Source organism: Amblyomma americanum, chromosome 10 (assembly GCF_052857255.1).
Source record: "Amblyomma americanum isolate KBUSLIRL-KWMA chromosome 10, ASM5285725v1, whole genome shotgun sequence".
Taxonomy (NCBI): Eukaryota; Metazoa; Arthropoda; class Arachnida; order Ixodida; family Ixodidae; genus Amblyomma; species Amblyomma americanum.
Window position 1 is genome coordinate 27,581,192 of NC_135506.1, and position 27,098 is coordinate 27,608,289.

General features: G+C 45.7%; 1 protein-coding gene across 1 annotated transcript in view; it reads right to left on the bottom strand.

The window, feature by feature from the left end:
- Positions 1-1,205: 1,205 nt before the first annotated feature.
- LOC144108095 (P-selectin-like) overlaps positions 1,206-27,098 on the bottom strand; it is a 259,479-nt gene continuing 233,586 nt past the window's right edge. The window contains exons 16-21 of the mRNA XM_077641376.1: positions 13,675-13,854; positions 11,330-11,506; positions 4,871-5,050; positions 3,879-3,926; positions 3,691-3,799; positions 1,206-2,896 (exon numbers count right to left, since the gene is read on the bottom strand). Of these exons, the coding sequence (XP_077497502.1) occupies positions 2,449-2,896; positions 3,691-3,799; positions 3,879-3,926; positions 4,871-5,050; positions 11,330-11,506; positions 13,675-13,854 (1,142 nt within the window). The 3' untranslated portion in view covers positions 1,206-2,448. The remainder of the gene's footprint in view (positions 2,897-3,690; positions 3,800-3,878; positions 3,927-4,870; positions 5,051-11,329; positions 11,507-13,674; positions 13,855-27,098) is intronic.

Consider the following 27,098-nt stretch of genomic DNA (forward strand, 5'->3'; position numbering starts at 1 on the left):
TCAATGCGCGGTTTTTTCATGATGCTCTACCAACTAGCCCAACTCACACTGCTATCAGCTTTCAATACTGCGTCCAACGTCAAAATTTGGTCAGCGAGGAATTTTGTCGTGTTTTGTAAATAAAAGCTTCCGGTGCTGTCCAAACGAATTGGCCAGATTTATTGAAGAGCAGCATACGTTGAGAGAAGAGGTTCTGCTCTGAAAGGAACAGGTACCACAAGGAATATATTTAACATTTTCTTTTTACCACCGCCTGTTTAACAGAAGACCATCAGTGTGTTTCAGTGTGTGCACAGTTCACATCGCGACAATGTGCATGTCGTTTTCCAAGTCCAACTTTGTTCTCTCAGTGTATGGGTCGTCAGCTAGCAGGGTTACAGCCCTAATTTCGACCAACGAAATCAGCATCAGCGACTTTTTATAACTGACAGAGGGAGTAGCTGTTTGTTGATTACGGTAGAATTCTGCATTGTGAAGAACTGAGTCATTCGTGAGTACTCCCGAAGATTTTGAGCATGCTTTCTTGATGCAATTCATGTGTACATTAAATCAAGATTGTATAGTTTTCCCAGTCCGCGATTGCGCCAGGTATAGTGACATTCTTTTAGCATACATGAAGCAGTTAATCTCTGGATGAGTACTCTCAATAACTCCCCTCATTCCTGGGAAGACCCTGAGTGCTGGCGCCGCGAAACGGACTTCATTAGACGAAACAAAGAAAACCCTTGAGGTTTCTATATCTTTGTCAAAGGTTGTAGTTCATGAAAACGGGCTACAAATTAATTTATTTTTTTATCCAACACAAATGTAAATTTGCCCTCAAAGAAGTGAAATCTAGAGCCCAGTTTTAGAAACCTAGCTGACTAATTCTATGCGTAAAGACACAGCTAGTTGTCCAGGTTGTCAGCTAGGTGACAAAGCACGCCGCAGTCAAAGTGTGTGTTAGTGAACAATTACAACAATTTTCAGTTCTCTTCGCTGACTCCCGCAGGAGTCTTATTCCTTTACGAAATTTCGTAGTGTTCATCCTTCTTTATCTCGGTTTAGCTGCGCTGTTTTTGCAAGGCTGATCAACTTTTGCAGTTGGGACGCTTCTGAAAGGCTGACTCCAGTTACACGGCTTTCTCTCAGGATATTAAAGCTTCGTCATTCAAGTAGCATGACTGCAACGACTGGGAGCACTCCAGGCAGCTGATGGTTTTCGCTTCACGCTAACGAGGCCCCTGCATTTTGCAGTTCAGTGCTCATTTTCGAAGCCCCTTTCCCCAATATCAGGATTCGTATTGTCAGCTTCACGCAGGCGCAGTGTAAACAGAGGATCTTATCACAGATCTAAAGGCAGTGAAAGTTCTAGGCAGTGGAGGTTGTTGCAGCAGTTGATTTCGAAGGGCATCAGTATTCTCCCTCACCAATCATTCTCTCTAGTACTGTACATTCTCTGGTTACATCACAGAAGAGTATGAAATGTTGATGAATACTATTTCGGTGCGGAGGTGATGCCGGAGCCGTGAAAGCAGTCGTCTGCAACTTATTGATAGACATATCCTGATTAACAGCTTCAGTCATTGCATGGACACTCACTGCCCAGGTCGTGGCTACCACAACACGGTCTAGACACTCCCTAACTGAGCTCCACTACATGCAATCGTTTACAAAGGGGAAAACAATTCTGGTAAGAGGCTTTTTCGCACGCTAAGAGTTATGTCCCCCACTGTTCCCCTGACCTTCAGAGGGACATAGCACTGGATAGACTCTAATCGCACTGGACATGGCTGCTTAAGGTAACACGCAGTTCCTGACGAGTGGCCTTGGTAGTTACATTACAAAGAACACAAGATGTCGGTAACATGCAGCCAACACTGACGATCACGGTCCTAATTCCTGTAACTTAGAGAACACGCTTCCAGTTTCTCTCCTTCAACGCGAGAAGCATCATACGTAGTAGGTCTGTGCGTGGACATAACACTTATCACCGGTCCGGAGAAATATAGGCTTGGTGTGCAACCGGATGGCACACGTCACTTCACGCACAGGAGATGCAGCTGGCGTCGACTGGTAGTCGGGCGTCAGCAGAAACGAGCGACCATTGTCGCCAGTTGTTTCTGGAGCGTCGACCGACGAAGTGTCGCTTGCGCCATGGGTAACTTCGCCCTACCTCATGGTGCATGAGTCATCAGAGCTTTCGTGGCACGTGTTATGTACGCACACATATGAACTCACAGCTCAATTCACAAAATCCAGCTGTCACAACTGCGTCACAGGCTGAGGGTTCAGTACCGCTGAAGACACGTGCTTTCCGCCATCAGAGACGTGCGACTGAAGATGGTGTGTCAGGTGATCTCCCATCATCTGACACTGAAGTCACTCCATGTCACCTCGTTATGTAATCAGTTTGCGTTCGCACAAACTCGCCGTTCACGTCACACAGTCGGGTGTATCTCGAGGGCGTCACACGTCGTGGCTCTGTAGCGTCGAAGACATATGGTGTCCGTTTCCAACGGGTGCACCCCTGTTGTTGCCGTAAGCCTGGTGCGCGTGGTGGTTGGCGGTGCTAGTGTTGTTGTTGTTGTTGTTATGCCTTGGCGGAGCATGAGGAGGAGACGGAGGCGCCCCCAGGTTGACCCTGGCCACCGCCGAAGCGTTGGGCGCACTCAGGTTCTGGCCGTTGACGGTCACATTAGCATAGATGGGCTGCGGGCCCGCGGCGAAGGTGACCAGGCCGTTGGGGTTGTGCCGGATGCCCGGGCCGTTACTGTAAGGCGTGCTGTTCGCCTCGGCAGCCTCGAGCGCCAGCCGCGAGAAGGACATCACAGTGGCGTTGTCCTTCTCTAGGTTGCGGTTCACCTCGATGTTCTCCGTGTTCTTCACCCGCTGGGCCTTCCTGTAGGGGACGATACTGATCACACTGGCTAACGCGTCGGTAGCGCTCGAGGCTCTCATCGGGCCTCGACTTTCTTTTCGATTACAGTTCGGCAGTGCACGCAAGGCTCTTGTAAAAAACCAAGCCTAGGTAGATTCTATTAACCGCTAAAAATTCTCCCTTAATACCTTTGCGGTTTTAGCGTTCATCTGTCGCCGTATGCTACGAATTCGCATCCTGCTCTGAGTGCTTTTTATTCTCTATATACTTTATTAACGCTTCTGTCGAAAATGTCCTAAGAGGTTAAAATTTAAATGACGTTAGAAGCACTTCGGCTTGCGAGCTTTTGGGCTGATCTTTGTGCTGAGTTTTTCAAGCACTCATGAACTTCATGACAAACGTTTCATGAAACGAGAACATGTAAATATAATTATTACGGGCATCAACATCCCTGTTTCTACATAATGCTGGCCTAGATTGTTGGGCACTGTTTCCTGTATAAATGTGTTAACCAAACTGTCCTCGACGAAGGTTACATGCGGTACTTTTAAGATAAGAATAAACAGTACACATAAGAGCAAACTTTTTAGCAAAGTACGTAAACAATAATAACTCCCTATAGCACACAGCTTCTTCGCAAAATTCCAGGGGCCATATTATTAGTAGATATTTCGTACATCTTATGGTTTCACCCACAAAGGGAAAACTAACTGGCAACAGATATGGGCTTACATGCTATTGCTGGTAATATCTTGCATAATCCCTGCACTAAATTACACAAATTTGGGCGCCTTTAAACAGTTTATATTTACAGGAAATATTTTACTTACGTTCTCATCCAGACGATGGCCACGACGATTGCGATCACAAGCAAAGCTCCCGCTCCAACAGCGATAGCGATTCCAACGGTTCGCGAAGAATCGTAGGTGAAGTCTGCACCTGAAGCGACATTTTTCAAGAATTAGTGTTCAGAAACATCTGCCTGGTCATCGCGAGAAATTAAGCGCTTGATGCTTACGATTGCTGTCGGCGCCTTCTATATCATTTGTGCCGATCATCGGAATATCTGGAAAAAGAATGGAAACAAGTGCAGCGTATTCATTCTGAACAGCCAGCGTTGAACGCCGAACAGAACACGCGATTGAACTTGAACTGGAGCATTGAAAATTCTGGAATGAATATTTATTGAAGAACAACTTTGAGTATTCAATGCCAGCGGTTCCAGGTTCCTGAGTTACCTTCTTTTTTTACCTCATCACCGGTAGCGGAATGTGCCTTCGGGGTACCTAACCACCGAGACTATGAGAGCTAATGCGGAGGCTTGCAGAGCCAGGTAAAGCCAGGTTGAAACGCGATGTTTTGAGGTTTAGTTTATTGGTAAAATAATAGTGGACTCACTCCGTATTCGAGTATTTCGCCCTTAAAAGAGTTTGAATCACTACAGTCTTCATATTCTGGTGGAGGGTCCGGGAACACATTACAATAGCTGAATTGTTTAGAACATCTGACTGCAAAGTATGTTTGGGCATTGTAACCAATATGGTAAGTAGTTTTTTCTTGTAAGCGGGAAAGAGTTAGTGTAAATAGGCTTTGTGGCAGTCAAGCCGCTCTAAACGTAGCGTCGACATCATCATTAACGCAAAAGAATACTTCTTTCCATTTTCTTAAACCAGCCTGACTACCAGGAACACGAAAGCGGGGAATGAAGCTGGGGAAACCTCCGCGTAGTTGACAGGTTACCTTATTAATCATCATGATCACTATCATAATCTCTCAGGCTAGGTCCCCGTGGAGTACACAGGCCCCTACCAGTGGTTTTTAGTCAGCCGGTCCTGAGCCAGCTCCAGCCATCTCGTACCACCAAACTTCGGGATCTCTTGTCTTCACCCGGGTCTTCTTTGGTTACATTTGCGTCACCTTCGTAACTATTATGTCCTCCTCACAGACCACAATCGTATAATTCGACACTTATTCAGATACAATGCTTGGTACGAGGCATAGCGTCCTCACCCGTGCATCGCGGTTCCCGACCACTCCAGTGGCCGTCTTCTTGACAGGTCCTGATGGGTTCACCAATCAGCTTGAAATCGTGCAGGCACTCGTACTCCACTACGCTCTCAAACGTGGTCGTTCCGTTGACAAGCAGGCCTCGGCCGTTGCTGATCACCGACGGGTTGCCACAGTCGACCACTGGCAAGGACACAAGTAAAGAAAAAAGGCACAATTTCGGCAATGCTGCCATGATACATATATACAGTAATTTAATTCATAAAATAAAAATTAAAATAAGAAACTTATAATAAACATTGTTATCAGATTTATCATAATATACCTTTGATATTGTACAGGTAAGTGCGCTTCGCAGAATTCATTACAGTTACGACGACACGATTTCCCGGTGCAATGTCAGAGGGTCCGACGTCACGGAAATAATTTTATTGAGTGTCAGCACCCTTTCAGCTTTCACAGAAATGTCAGACGTAGAAAAAAAAAACACAGCACGGTTACGACTGTGTAACTCGAGATTCAGCGATAGCTGTTTATGCGTTTAGCCACGTGAGTACCGGTGCAGTGGTCACGTCATGCACCCCCTGCACTGTCAGGCGGGTGTTCCAAACACAGTCACTCGTAGGCTTATGTGATCCAGGTTGCCCGTGATATGAAGTGAGTGCGTTAACGACCCCCCACCGGGTGGATCTCATTAGCGCACCCACCGTTACGCCGACGGCGACGAGAAAGCCAGGGACGGACGCCTATAACAGCTATCGCTGTAAATGTTCCTGTTCTGATTCTACCTATCCGCCAGGGGTCAACATCTAATATGACAAAGACATCGCGTACTAGCCATCAGCTGTGACGCCGTAAGTGGCAGCTCTAGGTGGCAGTGGGCCGAAAAATAAATAGGGAAACGAAATTCGTACAAAATACACGTCCAGGCATTCTTTTTGGGGAGAGTTAATAGGAGGTGACTCATGGAGTGTAGATGCTTGCAATATGTCCCGTGAGCAAGCGCACCTAACGAACTCAGGAGCAGCTGCTCAATAAACGCAGCTGCCCCCTAAGGACAGGCACGAGTATGGACGCCTTATAGAGTTGAGCTGAAAAAATATCGGTGATGCTTTCTCTGCACAGCTGACGAACCGAAGAAATGTTACGCATGGTGCAATACATTCTAACGCCAGCTGTGACGTTTTCAAATCTTGCGTAGTTCTGCCACGTCCGTTAAGAGTATTTATGCAGTCGAAGATATTACACTTTTATGTAACGAAGGGCTTTGTAAGCTGCTCAATTTTACGTAGCATAACTGTTCTGAGACCTTTAGTTGCCATGCAGAAAAGTGAAGATTTCCAGTGGTTTGAGGGGACTCTTGGGCTAAAAGCGTAATAATAAAGTGTTTGCGAATTCAGTGTTTTAAAGTATGATATAAAGTGAAATTTCAATTGAAGATATATAAAAGTCGACGGCAAAAAAAAACATATCAACGATAATAGCACAGTATTTTGGTAGCTTCCACACACATTTCAGTTTTGAATAAAAATTTCCGCCCACCTTTCTATGGTCAGAGCGTTACGAAACTTCGGCAAGGTATTAAATTATTACGTCGTCCGAAGGGGCATGAAATCAAGCTGCTAATAACAAAGCTGCTGTCGGTTTACGGCCCTTTTTTCTTGTGCTCGAGGTCGCATTAATAAGTGTCCATCGTGGGTCGAGAAAAAAATTGAAACAAAAAGCTCAAAGAGCTGAGCAGTTATTGAGTTTCACCTCTTCGCCTAAATTTTCTTTTAAGAAACTTATCCCCCCGCCTTCCTATGATAACAGATAAGAATTACTGACCGGTCCTTGCAATGAGAACAAGACATAAATGGTAACCGATTCATCTCTAAACATTTCATATCTGCGAACTAGCCGAACTAGTAAAAGATTTAGCGCTCTGGATATATTAATGATTTTGCATAACCAAGCCCTTTGTGAGGCTTTAGTTAATATTTTACAAACAGGATAGATCTCAAGTGCTCCATGCAGCTTTAGCGTTCCTCTCGCGATTTATATTTTTTAAAATCTTTTTTTGAGCTTGCGCTGATTGTCTTCTGAAACGTTTGTATAGTTTCGGAGGTGAAGTATATAAATAAAGTATCATTTTCATTCGCCAGAACTGAACATGAGAGAGAAATAGGAAAATGCGCATAGTTAATTTTTTGTCTTTCTTTCCCTTCAAAACACCTCTTTCTGCAGTCAACCAGGAGAGGCTCAGAGGAACTTTACAGGAAATCGCATAGGTCAGCCGAGGTACTTGCAAGGCTTAAGCCTCAAAATGGCCGGAACTGCAGCAATGGGAAAATAAAGTGTGCAGGAGCAAAGAATAAAAAAGTCCTCTCAGAGGCAAAGTCAACGCACATACTGCGTATTCAAAATGTTTGCGAAATTGACCCCGTGCAGTCATCGATTTTTGGCGCCGCAAATGGCAGCCTACGCCCCATCGTCCCCACTCTGCACTATTGACTTTCTGCACCAGAGGCGTGCAGAGCAAGTTTCCCACATGCGTCATCACTTGTGTTTGTGCTAAGTACACAACCATCCCCAAATTAAACTTATAATACAAAATGTTATCAAGACGAACGTACGGCTTATAGCCAAAAGTGTAAAAGCTAGCAGCACACTTACTCCACCGGGGCTCTGGTGGCGTTGACATTTTTATGCCGCATGTAACGTCCGATAGAACGGCGATCAATAAAGCACAAAAGCGTATCAATTGCAGTCCAGACGTGCGTGCCACAGCGTACTAGTTTTTTTTTTTTCTGAGTCATATTGTTGCTGTCTTTCTGTCAGTAGGTATGCTATCCCGTTTTAAATTGCCCACGACCAATTCCTGTTAGTTCGTCAAAGATTCTTACGGTACCTCTTTAATTGGCTCGCCTTACATGCTTAGCTTGATGTCTACTTGTTAATGTCAATGTATCCGGTAACCTTAACATGTGTACATATATATATATTTTTCCTAATCGAGTCGATCGCGTCAGAAGAAAACAGAAAACGGCAGTGTCATGAAACTGCCGTTTGGTTAGTATGCGCCTAAATTCCAAAGCTCAGTATGCCAGTACAGAAATTTTGAACTTAAACCTTCACAAGTGCGCCAAGAGTGTGCTTATTGCACATTTCACACGGCGGTCATCTTTAGTCTAATAACCGCAGGAGTCCTGCATTGAGAACCCAACCTCGAGAGATCTTCAAAATTTCGCTATTTTTAGCGCAAATAACGCTCATTCTCTCGAACTTGTAACTAGTACTCTTTTGACGCCACTGGTGCGTATAAAGTAAGACATTTAATAGCAGTAGAGCAATTGCAAGCTAGAGTTCACGATGGTTACTAGCGTGAAAACACGAAGGACAATTAAAAAAATGTTCGTTATCAGAGGACGCAGCGTATGCATCCGAGATATTCAACGAGCACAAACTAAAGCCCAATTGCTGCCTTTGGTCACGGAAGCGGTTATGTTAGGTTAAGTTAGGTTAGGCTAGGTTTCGTTCGTTCAGGTTATCGAGAAAGGAAAAACTGCGATAACTGCTTCCGTATGCATGAGCACCTGGATCGCGCCACGACAAAGGGATGAGGGGACGAAATGGAAGGAAGGATTGAGATGTGCAGCACGATCTGTGATATGCGTAGGGGAATACGACTTGTGCCTCCTCTGTTCGCAACTTTAACGTATGGTATCGCCACCATGCGGTAACCTCCGGTACCACCCGACAGATGATACCGATGAACAGCTTCCGACTGGGTTTGGCGTTGCCCGCCCAACTTAGGCTGCGTCAGTTCGCTCGAACTGCGGGTTTAGTGTGTCGTTACCTTACCGATCGCTTTTGCGCCACAGCCACAGTAAAAGGTTAATTATTACCAATATCTGAGTGCGTGTGTAAAGCACACTATATGGGCATAAAAAACAGCAACCGAATTTGGTGTCTATGGCAGTGTGTGAACTGCGCCGTGAGAGGCGAGACAATCCTGCAAACATTATTTGAGGGTTTACGGCCAAAGAGGGGAGAAATATTCATTTTAATAAACTTTAGGCATGGGCACGTCGATTAATTATCGCGAAAATACAAGGAGCTAGAAAAAACGAAGACGAAGAAGAAACGCACGGACGATAGAAAGAGCGCTGTAGCGGTGGTGTAGTTTCTTCATCACTTCGATTCCCTCATTTTTTTGCGTGCTGCTTTAAACATTCCGGGTAATCAATGTGCGTATCCAACAGCTTGCGAACCAGACAATCACCGCTTTCAGTGCGCTTTTCATCCTGAATTATATTTTTAAGGAGCACAGCTGGGCAGTGATTGACTTAGTGATCATGTGAACCAGGGGCCGTATTATAAAAGGTCTACATTTTCTGTTGTTTATTTTGCGTCAATTCGGTCCCTGTCAGTGGTCACTCAATATACCGGAGGCTTTGAATCATCTGTGGCAAGCGACCCGGCCATTGGGTGGTTGGCGATCGGACGTTACCATTGGCTGAAATTGGATGAAATATGCAGCCAATGGTGAGGTGCACCGCAGCGCACTGTCAACAGCAGGACCTGACCACTGGCTGCCATTGGTTGCAATACACAGCCAATGGTGAGGTCCTGTCGCCAACCAGCATATGGCCGGATCGCTTGCACAGACGCTTGAAATTCGCCAGTATATCTGAGTAACCAATGCCAAAGGACAGAATGGACGCCTAATGGACAACGGAAAAGGGACAGCTGATGCTGATAGAGTACGGCCCCAGATTTCAACGTAAGGATTTTCAGTAGCAACCACTTGACAGCACAGATACTTCTTGAGAAAAAAATAGCCATCTGTTTAATGCGCTATTCAAAATGTGTAGTGCTTACTACCATTATCGGTAGGATTCGTATTATTACGGAGTGTATACAGAACATTACGGAGACGTAGAGCTACCTACGCAGGCGCACGTCAAGAGTAGTACTGTTGAAGTCGTAGCTGTTATGCTTGTGAAATGATCGCTGCTGAAAAATATTTCCTTCAGAAATTTGTTCTCGAATATGTCAATCAAAATCGTTGCTCTTTAGTGGTGCTCCGAATGAAATCTTCCAGTCTGAAATACGCACTGCAGAAAGTCATTGGTACTTTGTAAGTGTGGTTAAAGTACGTCCAGACCACTATTGTTTGTGTTGTGCTTATCTAGGCAACCAGGCATGCGAAAGCATACATATCTGCTGAGCTAAGGGTATTCCAACCACTGTACTAAGGGCAAACACGGCGCCGCTACATGCAACGTGAATGACTGCACACATTGCAAAAAAATTGAGGTTATGTAGTCCGCTATACCGGAGGAAATATTTACATTTTGTATCCGTGTTTGCTGTCCGGACACCTTGTGGAGCGTTTCCCCACTGCCTCTCCTCGCGCGATTAAATCAGCCTCGGTACGTTAAGCACTTCCTTCTCCGCGCCATCTGCAGCCGAGTGTTTTGCACACCAGGCCAGTCGCAATTGCGTCATTACGTTTTTATTGCACCTACCACTACGCAGAGAGGTTATACAGACCGATGATACCTTGCATGTCTTCATGCCGCAGCATACAACATCGACCGCACTGAAAGCTTCTTCGCCAATAGCGAGGCAACGCGCTTTGCAGGTATCAGGCAGAGCAACGCAGCTGGATGGATGGATCGAAGGTAGGAGCGTCCCCTTTGAATCGGGGGGGTGATGGCAGTTGGCACCATGCTCAGTTTTTTCTTCATTTTTGTTTAACTGTGCTGTAAGTTGTTTATTAAAAACTCACCATTTTCTTTAAATACGTCTTCCTATGATTCTAACCTTATGTCCCCTCACTGCTTTTGAGCCGCCAATCTTCCAATCACTTTTTGCTAATTTCCACCGCAGATTTATTTACATGACCATAGTTATCTCTAAAGCCTAGGGCCTCAGGAAGACTGGTTGTGCCTGCATCGACATCGGTATGGATACAATCACACTTAAGTATGAGGTGTTCAACTGTTTATACAGATTTACCGCACACAGCACATGTGTCATCTTCTTCGTTAAATTTCTTTTTGTAGCTGCACGTTCTAAGACACCCTGACAGAGCTTCAAAGGGTAGGGCGCTGCCTCTTGAGTTATCATAAAACGCTTCCTTCCCGATCTGCCTTTTCCAGTATCGATATAGTTCTACACTATGCTGCTTTTCCATTGAATTCATTCAATTTCTTATCCAGTTTATCCAATGCTAGCGCGGCTACCAGATCATCTCTCAGGCAGCCATACTGCATTGGCAGGAGCGCCCTCTACAGCACGTGAATGTCAAGAATAGAGGAACTTCAGGCGCATCCATCTTGCCGTGAGGGCTGTGCTGTCGTAACCTATCATACGCCTGCAGACTGCGCACGCCCCCGTTGAGCGCATGCATTAATCAAACTCATTAGTAAAGGCACAGGAGGTAGGGGGGGACTGCGTGGGCGCCCCACTCACGGGTGCAGTTGGGCGCATCTCCGCTCCAGCGACCGCTGCTCTGGCAGACGCGGGTGCTGAGGCCCTGCAGGTCGTAGCCAGGCTCGCACGAGTACTCGACCGAGGAACCCACCATGCTTGCCGAGAATTTAATCACTGTCCAGCTGTCGCTGGCCTTGGGCTCCGGGCAGCGCACCTCTGCCACCCGTGCAAAGGCATCATGGGAAGAGAAGGAGCGCACGCACACGGGAGTGTTAGAAAACAGGGCATCTTTCAGCACCCATTGAAGGGGCCGTCACTGGTGGCAGGTGCCATATATCAAGGCGCACACAGCAGTGTGCTAGCACTGGACACCCTCTCTCTCTCTCTTCGAGGTATTCAAATCAAATCAAATCAAATCAAATTTTTTCCGCAATAAAAAAGTTACGAGGAGGTCAGGTAAAAGCTGTGCGAAACAGCTTGAGAAGCCCTGACCTCCTACCACACGGGGCAGCATAGAAGCGGGCGGCTAAGGGAGAACACTTGAACAAAACACATACATGAGTTAGGCAAAATATTACAAGAAGAAAGCACCAGGAAAAGAGGAAGAAAAAGAAAAAAAGGTTCGGTGTATCACATCATTATACAAACATTTCACGCAGTTCTTTTAGTGATATACGTGATATGTCAATGTTAGTTTTTTTATTACGTGATTTAGAAGTGTGGGAAGTAGAAATTTTAGCATTTTATGTCCATAACTGGTTCTGCATTTGGCGACGTACCACACTTCGGGATGGCGAACATTATAAACAGGGAAGTTTTCCGCTAGCCGTGCTAAGCTTGTTATGGCATCATTATTTTATTTGTAAACAGAGTCGAACGAAAACTAAAGGAAAACAAGGTGGCCAGTAATGCGTTCCCGACTTCTCTGTATCTGTTTATTTATGTTAGCTTACTTGTAATAGTCACAAAATTTTCGAGTAAACAACCGGGCAGAGGTCACATTTTCACAAGGTCACTTAATAACCAGCGATCTTCCTTTGAAACGCGGATATCTATGCGAATTGGTTCACGGTCGTAATGAGAGATATATAGATGTAGCGCAGGAGGTACGATGAAAGAAAGACAAAAACGTCAGCGCTCCTCTGCATTCCTATTCTTTCTTCAAGCTATGTATGAGAGAGGACTTTAGATCTCCTTATTAAGAGTGGAAACCAACTCCCTGCACTTTCCATAAATTTAGCTTAACATCTGCTTCGTCGAGAGCATTCCTTAGCGCTAACAATAGCGCTGTTCGTCTTTGTGCTACTTCTAGCTTCGCGTCTTGTCTGGTTGTGCTTGATATTTTTCAGGAAGCCTCCTTTAGTGGTTTACGATTTGGTCATGTTGCTCGTTGCCCGATAAGCAAAATATGTTCCTTTTTACTGCAGCAGCTTACAAACTTGTCTATGTTGCAAAGGCGCGGAAGCTGTCTGAGAAGTGTAATCTTTGATTTGATATAACTGCGAACTAAAGGGGCTGGCAAAGATACTCATAACTAAAGTGGATGGTAAACATATAACTTTAAGGGAATTGTATACTTGTGCTAGATTTCTAAGCAGTCATTTAACTAACCGACAGCCGTTGTCGAAATATAATTGACACCACATGAAGCCTACATCATGTGAAACACGATGTACTGTTCATACGTCGATCTTTATGTCTCTCCTATTTGCTTAAAAAATGAGCAAACCAAACATAAAGAATCAGAAACACATGAAAAGTCCACATCAGGAGTCAACAGGGTCATAACCTTTTACAACGTCCACCTCCACTCTTATTAAAAACTTTCATTCTGCGTATATTTTGGGAGGCTCTGCTTGGTTCCCGTCGCACGCATCATAACGCTGAGAGACAAGTTTGATTTCACTTTCCGGTGTAAGTACAGCGTTCAGTTGAGCACGTCACAAGTATTCGAGAAGTTGCTGTAGGAATTCAGAAATAACTAAGCGATAAAGAACTAAGCGCGAATATTATATTTTTATCATCGTGCATGGAAAACAAATTTCCGAGCATTCGCTTTACACTGTAATGACAAAAATCAATATAAACACTATATGTAAAGGCTAAAGTTTGGAGAACTAAACCCTCAGTCATTTTTTTAATCAACTGTCATAACAGGAACCACGAACGGAACCTTTAAATCAGGTAATGTAGGCCGTCGCTGAATACACAGCTGCAGATCACTGGTTCATTTCATTGGAATACCACATACAATTCTAGTGTCCTGTGCAGCCGATTTCAACGTGACAGTTTTTATTCAAACCACTGGGCGAAGTCAGTATTTTCCTTTAGTCTAGCCTTACATAATTCCCTCATGCTGTTGGCATTTCTGAGACTTCTGTTACCTAGGCAAAGGGGCTCGGGTCCACTCCAGGTCCCGTTCTCGAGGCAAAGTCTCCGTGGTGCCCCGTCCAGGTGGTAGTTCTTGTCACACTCGTACTCCACCGTGGCCCCGTAGTGCGTCGAATTGGTGGACAAGAGCCAATGGCCGTTGCCGATGGGCAGAGGAAAGGTGCACTCCACGTCTGCGCGTTTAGAGAAAGGAGGCCAGAGAAGAGTCAGCCAAGAGACATTCAAAACTGAACTCGTGCAGAAGTATATATACTATGGAGTACGAGTAGTGTGTTGATAGGGTTTGCGAGAGGTGCAGGTATGGGTCCTCAAGATCTGTGCGTGAAGTCTGAGGGTAATCCCTACCCCAAGGGGCAATTTGAAGGTGCGAGAAAGAAAGAACGAATTTAAAATCACAAGGACGGATGCGCCTTCCTAGGGCATTGCCATCTCTTACCCAGCACGTCGGCGAGGTACTTACCAAGAGAAGCAATAGAAATAATTCGATCCCCGGTGATGGTACCGAGTTGCAGTTCATTTCAGTTCTCTGGGTGGCTGCGTTCGTACGGATTTTAGGGTGTTGTTTATGGTTTATGGCTGTTTAACGTAAGCGACTCGGGCTATGAAGGACACTGTAGTGAAGGGCTCCGGAAATTTCGACCACCTGAGAATATTTAGCGTACACTGGCATCGCACAGTAAACGGGCCTCTGGAATTTCACCTCCATCGAAATTAGACCGCCGCGGCCGGGATCGAACGCGCGTCGTTGGGGTCAGCAGCCGAACACCATAACCACTTAGCTACCGCGGCGGCTTTTTACGGTGTTGTGTTTAGTTGCTTGGATGCATGGCCGCATCAACATAGGAGGGCATAGTTGTAGCCGAATTGGTAACTTATAGTAAGGACGAAAGACCGCACAAGACACAGGACGGAGGGAAGGGGACGGCACGAAACACAAGGCGGTGTTGTCCATCCCCTCCGTTACGTGTCTTTTGCAGTTTTTCTGCCACATTCACAATTTGTAACAACGCGACAGCGTTAAGAAGCTCGTGTCGCAGAAAATCCAGTGCCGTCGGCGTCTTTGGCAGTGAGCGAATAATAATTGTTTTTTTGAGGAAAGGAAATGGTGCAGTATCTGTCTCATATATCGTTGGACACCTGAACCGCGCCGTAAGGGAAGGGATAAAGGAGGGAATGAAAGAAGAAAGGAAGAGGAGGTGCCGTAGTGGAGGGCTCCGGAATAATTTCGACCACCTGGGGATCTTTAACGTGCACTGACATCGCACAGCACACAGGCGCCTTAGCGTTTTTCCTCCATAAAAACGCAGCCGCCGCGGTCGGGTTCGAACCCGGGAACTCCGGATCAGTAGTCGAGCGCCCTAACCACTGAGCCACCGCGGCGGGTGCAGTGAGCGAAAAGCGAAAAATTGCGCATCCCGGTAGACACCTACACAACGCCGTAAGCGAAGGCCTTTTCCTTCCCTTACGGTGATGTTCCAGCGTGAATCGTGAGGCAGGCGTCATTTCCTTTCCTTAAAATCAATTTTCAGTTCAAATTCCTCCCCCAGCGCCTCTTTTAGTTTTATAAAGGATGCGTTGCCTTCAATTACGGCCAGGTTCGGGTGTCCACCGATATATGTGAGACAGGCGTCCTTTCCTTTCCTTAAAAACATTTATTTTAATTTTCTTTGCCTTACGGCGTCCCCTCACCTCTTTCATTTCATTTCTCCATTCTGCCTGCTATCCTTTATTTCCGCTGCCCCAGCTCAGGTGCTTCAGTATCGATGGCAGACGCCGGGGCTAGCAAAAATCTTTTCCTTCCTTTTTACTACTATTTTTAATAAAACCACTACCACCACATTGCCCCGCCGTGGTGGCTCAGTGGTTAGGGCGCTCGACTCCTGATCCGGAGTTCCCGGGCTCGAACCCGACCGCGGCGGCTGCGTTTTTATGGATGAAAAACGCTAAGGCGCCCGTGTGCTGTGCGATGTCAGTGCACGTTAAAGATCCCCAGGTGGTCGAAATTATTACGGAGCCCTCCACTACGGCACCTATTCTTCCTTTCTTCTTTCACTCCCTCCTTTATCCCTTCCCTTACGGCGCGGTTCAGGTGTCCAAAGATATGAACAGATACTGCGTCATTTCCTTTCCCCGAAAACCAATTATTATTATTATTATTACCACCACTACCACCGCCTTACGGCGCGGTTCGGGTGTCCACCAAGATATGTTTCCTTTCCTTAAATTGTCCGGGCAAGGAGTCGCACCGAAGGACGGTGGCGATCCGTGGATTCCTTGGCAATGCTGCAACACGCTGTCTCGTCCTGCTCTTAAAGGTGAAGCTTAAGGGTCCTCCAAATTTTTCGTTACTATGATGCCCTCGCACACTATGCAAGATAGCTTTCCGGGCCAAGCCGCAGTACTTTCCGATCTTCCGGGGAAAGCAGGAAGGGATTGTGAAAAAAGTAACGGCACAAAAAGTGAACACATCCCTGTTAAAAAGTGAATGATTCAGCAACGCTGTTGGAAGAGTGATGAAGGCTACGGAAAGGGAGCAGGGAAAGGGGGCAGGGAAAGGAAAAAGATAGGACGTTACAGTACCGTAACGATACGCTACTATGCACGGCATCGTGACTGAATGGGTTTAATCCGCTTATTCCTCATGCATCATACCAAATACCTGCTCGCTGTAGGCGCTCAGAAAGGCGAGTATATTGTGAAATGATGCCGAGAGATGCCGCGACTTTATTTGTCACTTTGACGTTGTGTTTCTATTTTCTTTGTTCAGAGTGCCTATAATAGTAGTGTACCAAGTGGTCGGCTGTTAAATTTTCATGTCGCACTCATTAGTGCATAACCACTTTTCATCTCATTAGCTAGTGAACGAAAAGCCAGGTATTAGTTTTTAAATAATTATAGAAAGCACCCACAATGTATTTCTTTTACAATTTCATGAGCGCGTGCCGGGAACGACAGATCAAAATTCCATGGAGGGCTTATTTGCTAATTGCTGAACTTAACGAACGAATAACAGTACAATTAAAGCATGATAATAATACTCACAGAAGAAAGGGCAGGCGTCCTCTTTACAAAAAAGCTTCCCCTTACCAAAGAAAGTTTTAAATATCTGGGTCATGCAAGCGATCCAATGAATCGGCTGACTTGTCGAACAGGATTGCCAGTCAGAGCAGCCGGATGGCTAATCGGCTTTTGGAATGTTTGCGCAAAGGCTTCAACTTATGACATAATTGCTATATCATCTTTCCAAGTCAAACCATCCATGTGCTGTCTCTGTGGGCCTTTTTGTTTGCTTTTATATCAGGCGCTCGTTTCGATACGGCCTTTTCCTAACGACGCCGGGAAGCCTGCCCACATCGCAACTATTAGCCGCAAATCGAAGCTTCGCGCGGAACTAAAGACGCCCAATGCAAGCCCTAACTTCCTGGATAACTTTGGAGTGCGTAGCAATATCGTTCGCTGCAAGGTGCCTCGCTAACGGCGCATTAATGCGTTCCCCATTAATGGCAATAGATTCGCGAGCATTAGAGATCTGTTTCTGTCTCTGACGCGCCGGGGTCATTGTACGACACACCAGGAATAGTTCGGAACAGACATCGTAATGACAAAAAAAAAGCAGAGCATAGGCCTGCACGTGCAGCTAATCCAGAGACTCAGTTTGTGCGCCATTGATTTTTTCCGGCGCATTGTCTTTCCGCAGTAATTGATCGCTTCTTCGCTTCGCCGCACGCCTCGAGGACAAGTGGGCCCTTCAGCCATCTTAGTCTGTATTGATTGCGTGCGCTAGTCGACTGTATACGCGGACTACCTTATCGACAGCGCACGCCCCATTTTATCTGCAGGCTACGAAGGCGTCGCAAAGCTGATGCGGTGTTCTGCACGCAGCGCGAAACGAAGGCATGCCACCGCACGTTGCACCCAGCTGTGTTCGATTCGTTCCGAGCTTCACGACCTTTCATTTCCGTGACTGCTATGTCGCGTGCTTGAAGGGAATGAGTGACGAATTGATTGCTCGCTCGAAGCGCTGTAAGCGATGCCGCGAAGTTCTATGATTCGCGGAAAATTTTAAGCAACGTGGCGAATGACTGAATGTGATGCGTAGAAAAATTTTAACCGCTTGCAATATTAATAATTATAATAATTGGTTTTTGGGGGAAAGGAAATGGCGCAGTATCTGTCTCGTATATCGTTGGACACCTGAACCGCGCCATAAGGGAAGGGATAAAGGAGGGAGTGAAAGAAGAAAGAAAGAAGAGGTGCCGTAGTGGAGGGCTCCGGAATAATTTAGACCACCTGGGGATCTTTAACGTGCACTGACATCGCACAGCACACGGGCGCCTTAGCGTTCTTCCTCCATAAAAACGGAGCCGCTGCGGTCGGGTTCGAACCCGGGAACTCCGGATCAGTAGTCGAGCGCCCTAACCACTGAGCCACCGCGGCGGGGCGCCCGCTTGCAAGCAAAAATAAGATATTGTATTCACTCCCTACGCCGGAGCCCTCCACTACGGCACCTATTCTTCCTTTCTTCTTTCACTCCCTCCTTTATCCCTTCCCTTACGGCGCGGTTCAGGTGTCCAAAGATATGAGACAGATACTGCGCCATTTCCTTTCCCCAAAAAACCAATTATTATTATTATTCACTCCCTCCTTTATACCTTCCCTTACGGCGCGGTTCAGGTGTCCAACGATATATGAGAGAGATATGCTGCGCCATATCCTTTCTCCAAAAACCAATTATTATTATTGCAAGGAAAAATAATATATTTTATTCAGAGGCCGATAGGAGGAGCTTCAGGGTCGGTTCAGTGTAAAAAGCTCGTGCTAGCTTCTCACCACAGGGCAACACCAAAAAAGACAGGGAAAAGCAACCCTCTATATTCGATATAAGCAACTGTCCTCGACCGGCACAAATTCGTTCTGTCTCTTGTTAAAAATTCATCTCTTAGAGTTATGTAATTGTCCCTTTTCTTGTTTTACCCTGCTATGCGTTTCTCACCCGAATGTGGCTTGGTGCAAAATGCACATGCATTTAGTTCATCAACAATGCTGATATTTTTGGTCGCCAAATCAAGGAAGGGAATGTTTTGGCTAATGCATGTGGTTAAACATTTTGACACACACCAAGAACGCCGGCTAGAGGTAATGGCAGCACCAGTGATGAGCAAAGTGCGTGTCAGCCTTGCTATTCCCAATACTTCCGGCATCATTTCCTTTTTTGCATGCGAATACCAATATTTTTATTGCAATTTTATTTTCTAAAATGCCACTCGATTCTTTGTCGGGGCTCCCATGTGCATTAGAAAGACAAGCGTATATTGATCTCTCCAAGGTTCATTTTCGATTTTTTTAAGAAGTACCCAGTCGCAAAATACGCCACATGGGGTACCAAATTAAGACAAAATAATTTCTCGTCCTGTTGTTACGAGAGAGTTTTCAGTAGTATTGCGAAGTTGTCTCTTGTCACGACAGAATTCGCTCTGTCGTTGACAGCCGGCAATGCGACAGAAAATCCTGTTGTTACTACAAGAATTTCTGTTGTCCGTTGGCCAATATAGTACATGAAAATTTGTTGCGGCATCAAAAATTCTCTTTTACGTTTTTCGATAGGTATACTTTTCTAAACCAAGTCCTTTTTTCTTGATCGCAAGCGTGTCGTCTAGTGCTACGAAGCCCAGCGACAGCCCAGGCTTCGATGTTTATTTTTCTGTAGCGATGGTGGTCGCTGACACCAGGACGCACATTTTGGAGTAGATGAGCAGAAGTGGATGCTTAGCCAAAAAAAAAAAAGCCTAAGCTGCCCTGATCTGAGTAGCTTTCAAAGTGGAAGAATGTGCAGAGAAAACAAGAAACAAACTTTTCTATTTCATGAATTGGGTATGCCCTGACATTGGCCAATATGCCACATATTGCTGTCCATTAATTTTCTACTTGTACAGCTAAGGGTAAGAAGACAGGAAAACTGAAAATTTTCAGCGCTGTCCGGTGGCACTTTCATCTCATGTGCTAGCTTTGCACCCTTCGCCTAATCTTAAATCTTCACTACTTCTCAATCAACAAAACTTAACTAGAATCGAGGTATTGAAAAAAAGAAATTGTATATTCCTAATCAGGAAAGCTTAAAACCTAGGTGATTTAGTACTATATTTCCGCCCTTTCTCAATGACTAAAGAAATATATCGCTGTTTGATTGCGATATATCAACGTGTTTTCTTGTTGCTATTAAAACAGACCTGTCGTCGACTTGTGACAACAAGTTAAACTATTTTCCTCGACAGGTATTCTTTGTTCGGTATCTTGGCGCAAACTATTAAACGACAGCGACTTCCATTTATCAAAAGTTAACAAGGAAGCTGGCGCGGCAACAAAAAAAAATTTAGTCGATGCAAATTGCAAATTCAGATGTTTCGTAACTTTTACCTTGGTTTCTTGGCTTTTTCTTAACCTATAACCACGGCTTCCTGAAACGTTCATGACAGGCCGCTTCGATCCTCGGCATTATTATAAAAATGCAAATTAGCCCTCCCTAATCAAGGGGTCGAGAACAGAGGCTCAGGGTGTCCAATTTCAAAGTGGTAAGACAAGTTTCTTTCTTCCTGGTTTATTTTTTTGTATCCCCGTTTAAATTACAGTCGGCTGTTTTTTTGCGCCAATACCGTTTCTCCTGTCTGTTACCCCCTTCGTTTTGCAATATCATTTCCCGCCCTGCCTGTGAAAACTGTGGTTGTGAGGAGACCATCCCTCATCTTCTCTGTGAGTGCCCTGCATTTGCGAGTGCAAGACATACACCGTGTTGTGCCCTGGACCGCCTCGATCCTCGCCCATTAACAGAGCAAAAGATCCTCGGTCCGTGGCCACAGCAGTCGACTGCCCTCAAGGCATACAAGGCACTCTTTGCCTACTTGAGAGCCACTGGACTGAGTGACAAATTGTGACAGCGTTGTGCATGTGTGTGTGTTATGCCTTTTCCCCCTTTTCTCTTCCTCCTTTTAGTCGCCTAATTCCTCTTCCCCAGTGCAGGGTAGCCAACCGGAACCCCTTTCTGGTTAACATCCCTGCCTTTCCCTCCTCCTCTTTATCTACCTATTTCCCGTTCTATCCGCGCGCACAAAGATGAAGCAAGCACGAAGAAGCCTAGCTGACAGAACCTTTGACAGAAACTTGTCAAAGATACGAGACGATTTGTTCTTTTACCGCGAGTGTTAAAGCGGATGCTCGGAAGGAAATCCATGCGCGTTGTCACAAGTAACACACAGAGCTGTGGAATAAATATATTCGAAAGTCGCGTTAAATTATGACCATGAGGTTGTAGCGTGACTGACAGGTCATTATGACATATAAGAATGTAAAATCTAATAATTACGCTGGAAATAAAAACTGAAGTAATTACTTTAAGTCGAACCCATGACTTCTAGGCTGCTAATCAGAAGCGCTGCCCCGAGGACATTCAAGAACGTTGTTAACGGGAGGCCTTGTGTGCCTTTTAATGTTTAAAATGGTGTAGTACGCCTACGTATGTATGCTGATGAGGATGTGTGATTTGAAATACGCACTAATTAAGAGAGAAAGAAGGAAACAAATATTAGCGCTGTCACGTCATGCCCTTAAGGCGGAACTCAAGTGTCCCTTCAATTTTGTCGTAATGACGAATTGTTCTGATGTTTTATAGTATTTTTCTGTAGAACCAGTTTTACCGCCGCGGTGGCTCAGTGGTCATGGCGCTTGGCTGCCGACCCGAAAGATGCGGGCTTGACCCCGGCCGGGGTGGTCGAATTTCGATGGAGGCTAAATTCTAGAGGCCCGTGTACTGTGCGATGTCAGTGCACGTTAAAGAACCCCAGGTGGTCGAAATTTCCGGAGCCCTTCACTACGGCGTTCTTCACAGCCTCAGTCGATTAGGGACGTTAAACCCCCATAAACTAAACAAAACCAGAAGTTTTAACGCGCTAGCGTTAAAGGCCCCGTTACCCTGAAAATCCGGCGTCGGCGTTGTGAGCGATAAGTCACGATCATAACTCTGGCAGGTGGTGCCCAGAGAGCAACCTAGGAGGTAGGTGGGCCACCTAGGTCACGTGACCTTGCGGCACCAACACAACCTGCCTATCGGATAATGAGCAAACTGCCCACCGTGACGGGTGGTGGTTAGGTTAATAGTTGGTTGCTCGGAAAGCGCAACCAGAGTCACACAAGGCCCACCGCTGGGAGCACTTGCAATGGCAGGGCGGTTGCGCATCGCTTAACCACTGCACCACTGCGCCAGCAGGGGTATGAAAACTCCCACGGATCAGTGAATGTAAAGTAGAGAATGACCTTGTGCATACATGGCAATTGACCCATTACGTCATCGCGTCATACCCTAAAGGCGGAGTTTAAGTGTTTCCTTCATTTCTTCTTCTGCGGTACTATTCCGTACCCGCCGCGGTTGCTCAGTGGTTAGGGCGCTCGGCTACTGATCCGGAGTTCCCGGGCTCGAACCCGACCGCGGCGGCTGCGTTTCGATGGAGGCGAAACGCATAGGCACCCGTGTGCTCTGCGATGTCAGTGCACGTCAAATATCCCCCGGTGGTCGAAATTATTCCGGAGCCCTCCACTACGGCACCTCTTTCTTCCTTTCTTTTTTCCCTACCTCCTTTATCCCTTCCCTTACGGCGCGGTTCAGGCGTCCGCCGATATGTGAGACAGCTACTGCGCCATTTCCTTTCTCGAAAACACAATTTTCATTTTTTTTTACTTTTCGGCAGCAACTAAAAATACTTGTATTCCTACTACAAAAACATCACTTGTTATCAGAAGTTCATGTGCAAAAATATCAGAGAATCTGTTGTGACGGCAGAAAATTTTCTGTTTTCGACAGGGGAGGAGACTTCACAGTACGCTAACAGCGCGCGCTCCCAGTTTTCGCGGTCTTGGGGCGCTGGGCTTCGGAGACCCGCAGTGAAGCAAAAATTTTCGCGTAGGACGGGCGTCTTTGGGCGGCTAGATCGATCATATAGGGAGCCACAGGCAGAGGCGCATGGGTGCTGACGCGCGCGTGCATCTAATGAGGCACCTGCGAGCGTTAGCCAATATGCGAACCGTAACCGTGAGGTTCAGACCCGAAAGGGGATGAAACGATCCTGCGAGACAAGTTGAAACCAGGGATCAAGGCTCATAGATATAAGCGTGCGTAGGGAGGGGCGGCAGGAAGCATTCAAGACAATTTTAAGAAACTTGCATAAAAAGTTTAGTACTTAAATAAGTTTAATAGAGGGTTTGGTGCGCCTGGACTACCGGAGGGAATTTCGGTGTTACTTGCGAACAGCTTACCGTAAGATATTTATGTCCAAACTGCCTGGCAAGAATGTCGGAAGAAGCTTCAGTTACCCTGAGGACGAAATTCTCCGATACTGTGTGCAATTAACCGGCGCTCATGTAGTCTTTGTCGAAAGTTTGTAGCCCAGCTTGTTTGCTTCGGAGACACACTGTGGGGTTCGTAATGCATCCTCAGCGCTCCACATTTTCTGAAGAAGATTTCTGGTCCTACCTCCTCCAATAAGTAGGACTTCTATGAATGCTGCAGGAGTCCCAATACAAGGCTTAGAAACAAAGCCCCTGGGCTCTAAACTTCTTAAAAAGGCTGTACATTATATGGCTAATAACAGTTCCGAGTTGGGCTAGTCCGGGAATTGTAAACACGATGGAAAGCGGAGCTTATGTCGTATCCTTTTAGGCCCGTCGCCAAGCAACGCTGTTTTGCCATCGTGTTTGCGCTGTACACACTTCGAAAACTTGTCGCGAAAATTACGAGGGCTGTTGAAAGCATTAATTGGCGCGTAAATGCGTGTGTACGTAGAGGCTACGCTCCAACATGTTTGCTCGAGCGCGAGGATCCCATCTTGTATATTCTAGCGAGGAGGCTGGAAGAAGCATTCGTACTATGGGTCTTTTCCGATGTGCGTACTTTGCGACATATCGGCATGAGAGGTACGTGTATCGAAATAAGCGTGAATTTCCACTCTTTGTCTATGTACCTTAATATTGGCACTTCTTTTAATGTATTGGTGGAGGCCGAATCATTGAACGGTTAATAGGTACAGTCTTCAACAAAAGCATTAGGGCACAGCGTTCAGCTCCAGCGAAATGATTGTTCATAGAAAGCTCCGTGTAGCGGATCATTCAAAATACAAGTCAAGCAGGAAGCCTCTCTAACGCAAGGAGAAACCTTCTGCTAGCATTTCAAGGTCATTCAGTCTTTAATAATGCCGTAATAGCTCTGTCATGCGGGTGAACTGCAAAGCCTTTGGCTTGAAGACTTTTGACGAAGGCTCTACCTCATCGTTATGCTAATACATCCTTCCACGATCACGCAATGTTTATCTCATTTTTTATTGCAAAGCGCAACTCGAACTTTAAAATCTTAGAAGATATCGCCATCTTAGATGTTGATGAATGAGGTGGTATTCTACAGTGGCCGTCACGCATAATATATGCACCATACCATATACAGAGTGTTTCAGACAGTGTGATTACTAATTTTAAAAATAGGTTTTCAAGGTAAAGAGGAACTTTCTGCCACATAGTCATACCAGTGTTGGCGGACATCAAAAAACAAGCTAATCATGGTAATTAGCAAAGTGGTTAACTAAATTCTAATAGTTAACTTTCTGACTATTGCCGATAGGCACCTGATTGCAATTAGAGATTTGTAGCCGGCCTTTAGTAATCGCCGTATCGATTTTTCGAATTTTGAAAACTCTTTTACCCTCGCTGCTGTGGCTCCACTAAATTTGGCTACATCGTACCAAAATACTCTGTGTACATCGTACACAAATTGGCTACATCGTACCAAAATACATCGTATCAAAATACTCGCGTAACTTGTCGAAGTAGCCGACTTTCCTCGCACTCTGTGCAATCCTTATTATGCTTCACCCAGTGGCCCGAAGTGATACCCTAATGGAAAAGAAACTCTCACGGCATCATAAAAACGGGCTGGCGATACTCGTACCCCAGTAATTCCTGGCGCATAATTCAACAGCCACATCTCGTACAACCGTTCCTGTTTGCAAGTGCACTTGCATATCTGACAGGCTTTCTAACGCTGTGTGTTAGCTTGTATGTGTACACCTGTAGGTGTGTGTGTGTTCATGTTTCTGCTTGTGCCTGTGATGCCTCGAAATCGCTTTTTTTTTGCTCCGATGATTCATTTTTGCTTCGCCCCGATAAAGGTGTGTGATAGTTCGTCTGGAACTTCAAAGTTGGCCTCCTCAGCTCCCGCCAGGAGTCGGTCTACTTTTCTTTTGCGGAGGTTTAGCAGGAACAGAAAGAGCAATTGTTAGATGCAAAGACGGGAGCTCGCGTTGGCGTATAAGAGAAACGGCTGAAAAACTCTGAGCAAATACCAAGTTGGAATTTGGTATTCAAAAACAAAACATAAATTTCATCATGGCTTCCAGGAGAAGCACCCCGACCCGCATTCGTGCAAATGCACCCCCGGCACCACCACTTTCTTGCCTTCGCTATTGGAATACATGTTCAAGCTTAAAGGTATACTTATACGCCACGGAATTTACCCCCTGGTTCCTGCCTATCGTCGTCGTCGCTATTGAGATTCTAAATTCATTTCGCACCGACTTCCGAAATTCGCCAAAGCATGGGCAGGCTTTCATGCAAAGCAGACCTACAGAGAAACCACCTCGCAAAAGTATGCGCATATCAAGTCCAGAGTAGGGAAAACTTTGTTTCTCTACGGAACCATCAGCGGCTAGGCGTGCACCTTGGTAGGCCTGTATGTTTCCCGTTTTATACTTCTTTATGGGCTCCAGCGTGACCTTATGCACTGCAATTCGGCCGAGTATAAGCGGCTCAGTTCGCGGTTGCCGAATCGCAAGGTAAGGCTGGGCACGCTCTGAAGGGGCTCGGTACTGACGCCGCAGGAAAATATTACTCTGGGCTTACATGAATGAATAAAGCAGGTTGCTTTAATAATGTTTTCGGCACACCTGACTCTCCAGCACAAAGGTGATGTATGAAGGACGCTAGACATGAAGAAAAGCATCGAAAAACTCCTCATGGGAAAAACCAGGCGGTGAATGGATCCCCCTATGCTTAAAAAAACTGGTAGCCTTACCAGCCATGTTTTTTTCCTCTTATACAGGAAATTTCCTACTGAAAACTTCGAACAGCTGTGAATCTTTAATACTTTATTTTGTCCCTATTATCGAACCCACTCTTTTTTGGAAATCTTTTCGCCTTTTTGTTCTCTTTAGTAACTTGCTTTGGCCCAAAACAACACCTCGTTCGGTGTTTACTCCACACCTTCTTACACTCACGCAGCCATGCAATTGATCTGACCGGCTGTTCTTCAATCATCTAAAATAAATGGAGGGCAGCACCGGCTTGCGAGTCTGACGCAGGTAATGTTTGATATATCTGTTCGAATTTCGTACGATACAGCCACGCTAAACCCCACTCTGCTGCAGGAGGCGAGACGACGGCGTCTTCGCCACGATGAATTATTCAGGTTGATCGTTCCAATGTGTAGATAGAATTTCGAATGCGTTTTCAGGGGGAGCAAAGCAGTCTACATTTCATATTTCGCAGTCCTGCTGAAACCGTGAATATTGTTTTCAGGCGAAATTTGTGATGTTGTTGCGCAGAAGTAAGCTCGGTTGGAGTTTTGTCGTGGCTTATCTTCGATTCAGTCGCCTCCTTCCCGTGTTGACAATTAAGCCTGTTCTTGCACTTTCCAAACGATATAATCACAATAATCATTGTCTTTTCTATATCATCATTACCGTATGTTTGTTTAGGTTGCCAGACAGCAGTAAGAGGAGATGGCATTCGATCCATTGTGAATGTCCATTTTCAGGACATCAGTGCATTTCATCAACGAGAATACCGGCGAACTTATTTCTTCTTCTGGGTAAAATTTAGCGGAATACAAAGACATCCACAAGTAAGAAAGGCAGGAGAACGCGGTGAAGAGAATGAAATTTACCAAAGAGGATTAAGCGCCAACTAGCCCCACAAAAAGGGTTACTCGAGTAAATTATTTTTTGTTTATAAAAAAATATGTAGTGGGGTATCTCGCTTCTTCTCGAGAGCTTAAAAGTAGATAACTCTGTCCGCGAAGCCCAGCTGAACACTACGACACAGTCTACCAGCGCGTGTAAAAGTACGAGGCACAAAAAACAGAACTAAACTTAAAACGAAAGAGATCTTTGTGGCATTTTCAAAGACTGCGCCACACAACCTTACAATGTCGCATTCAGGGACGGAACTTTCTTAAGCAGCTTTCTGCGTATACGTTGCCAAGCAGAGGTGAAGGCAAGAACATTGTAGCCACGATGCGTGCTAGTAAAATCCTTCATTCGGGCCGGCGAGAATTATTTTTTGGTCGGGAGACGACATAATGTTTCACTAAGCTTGAAAAGCTAGCCTT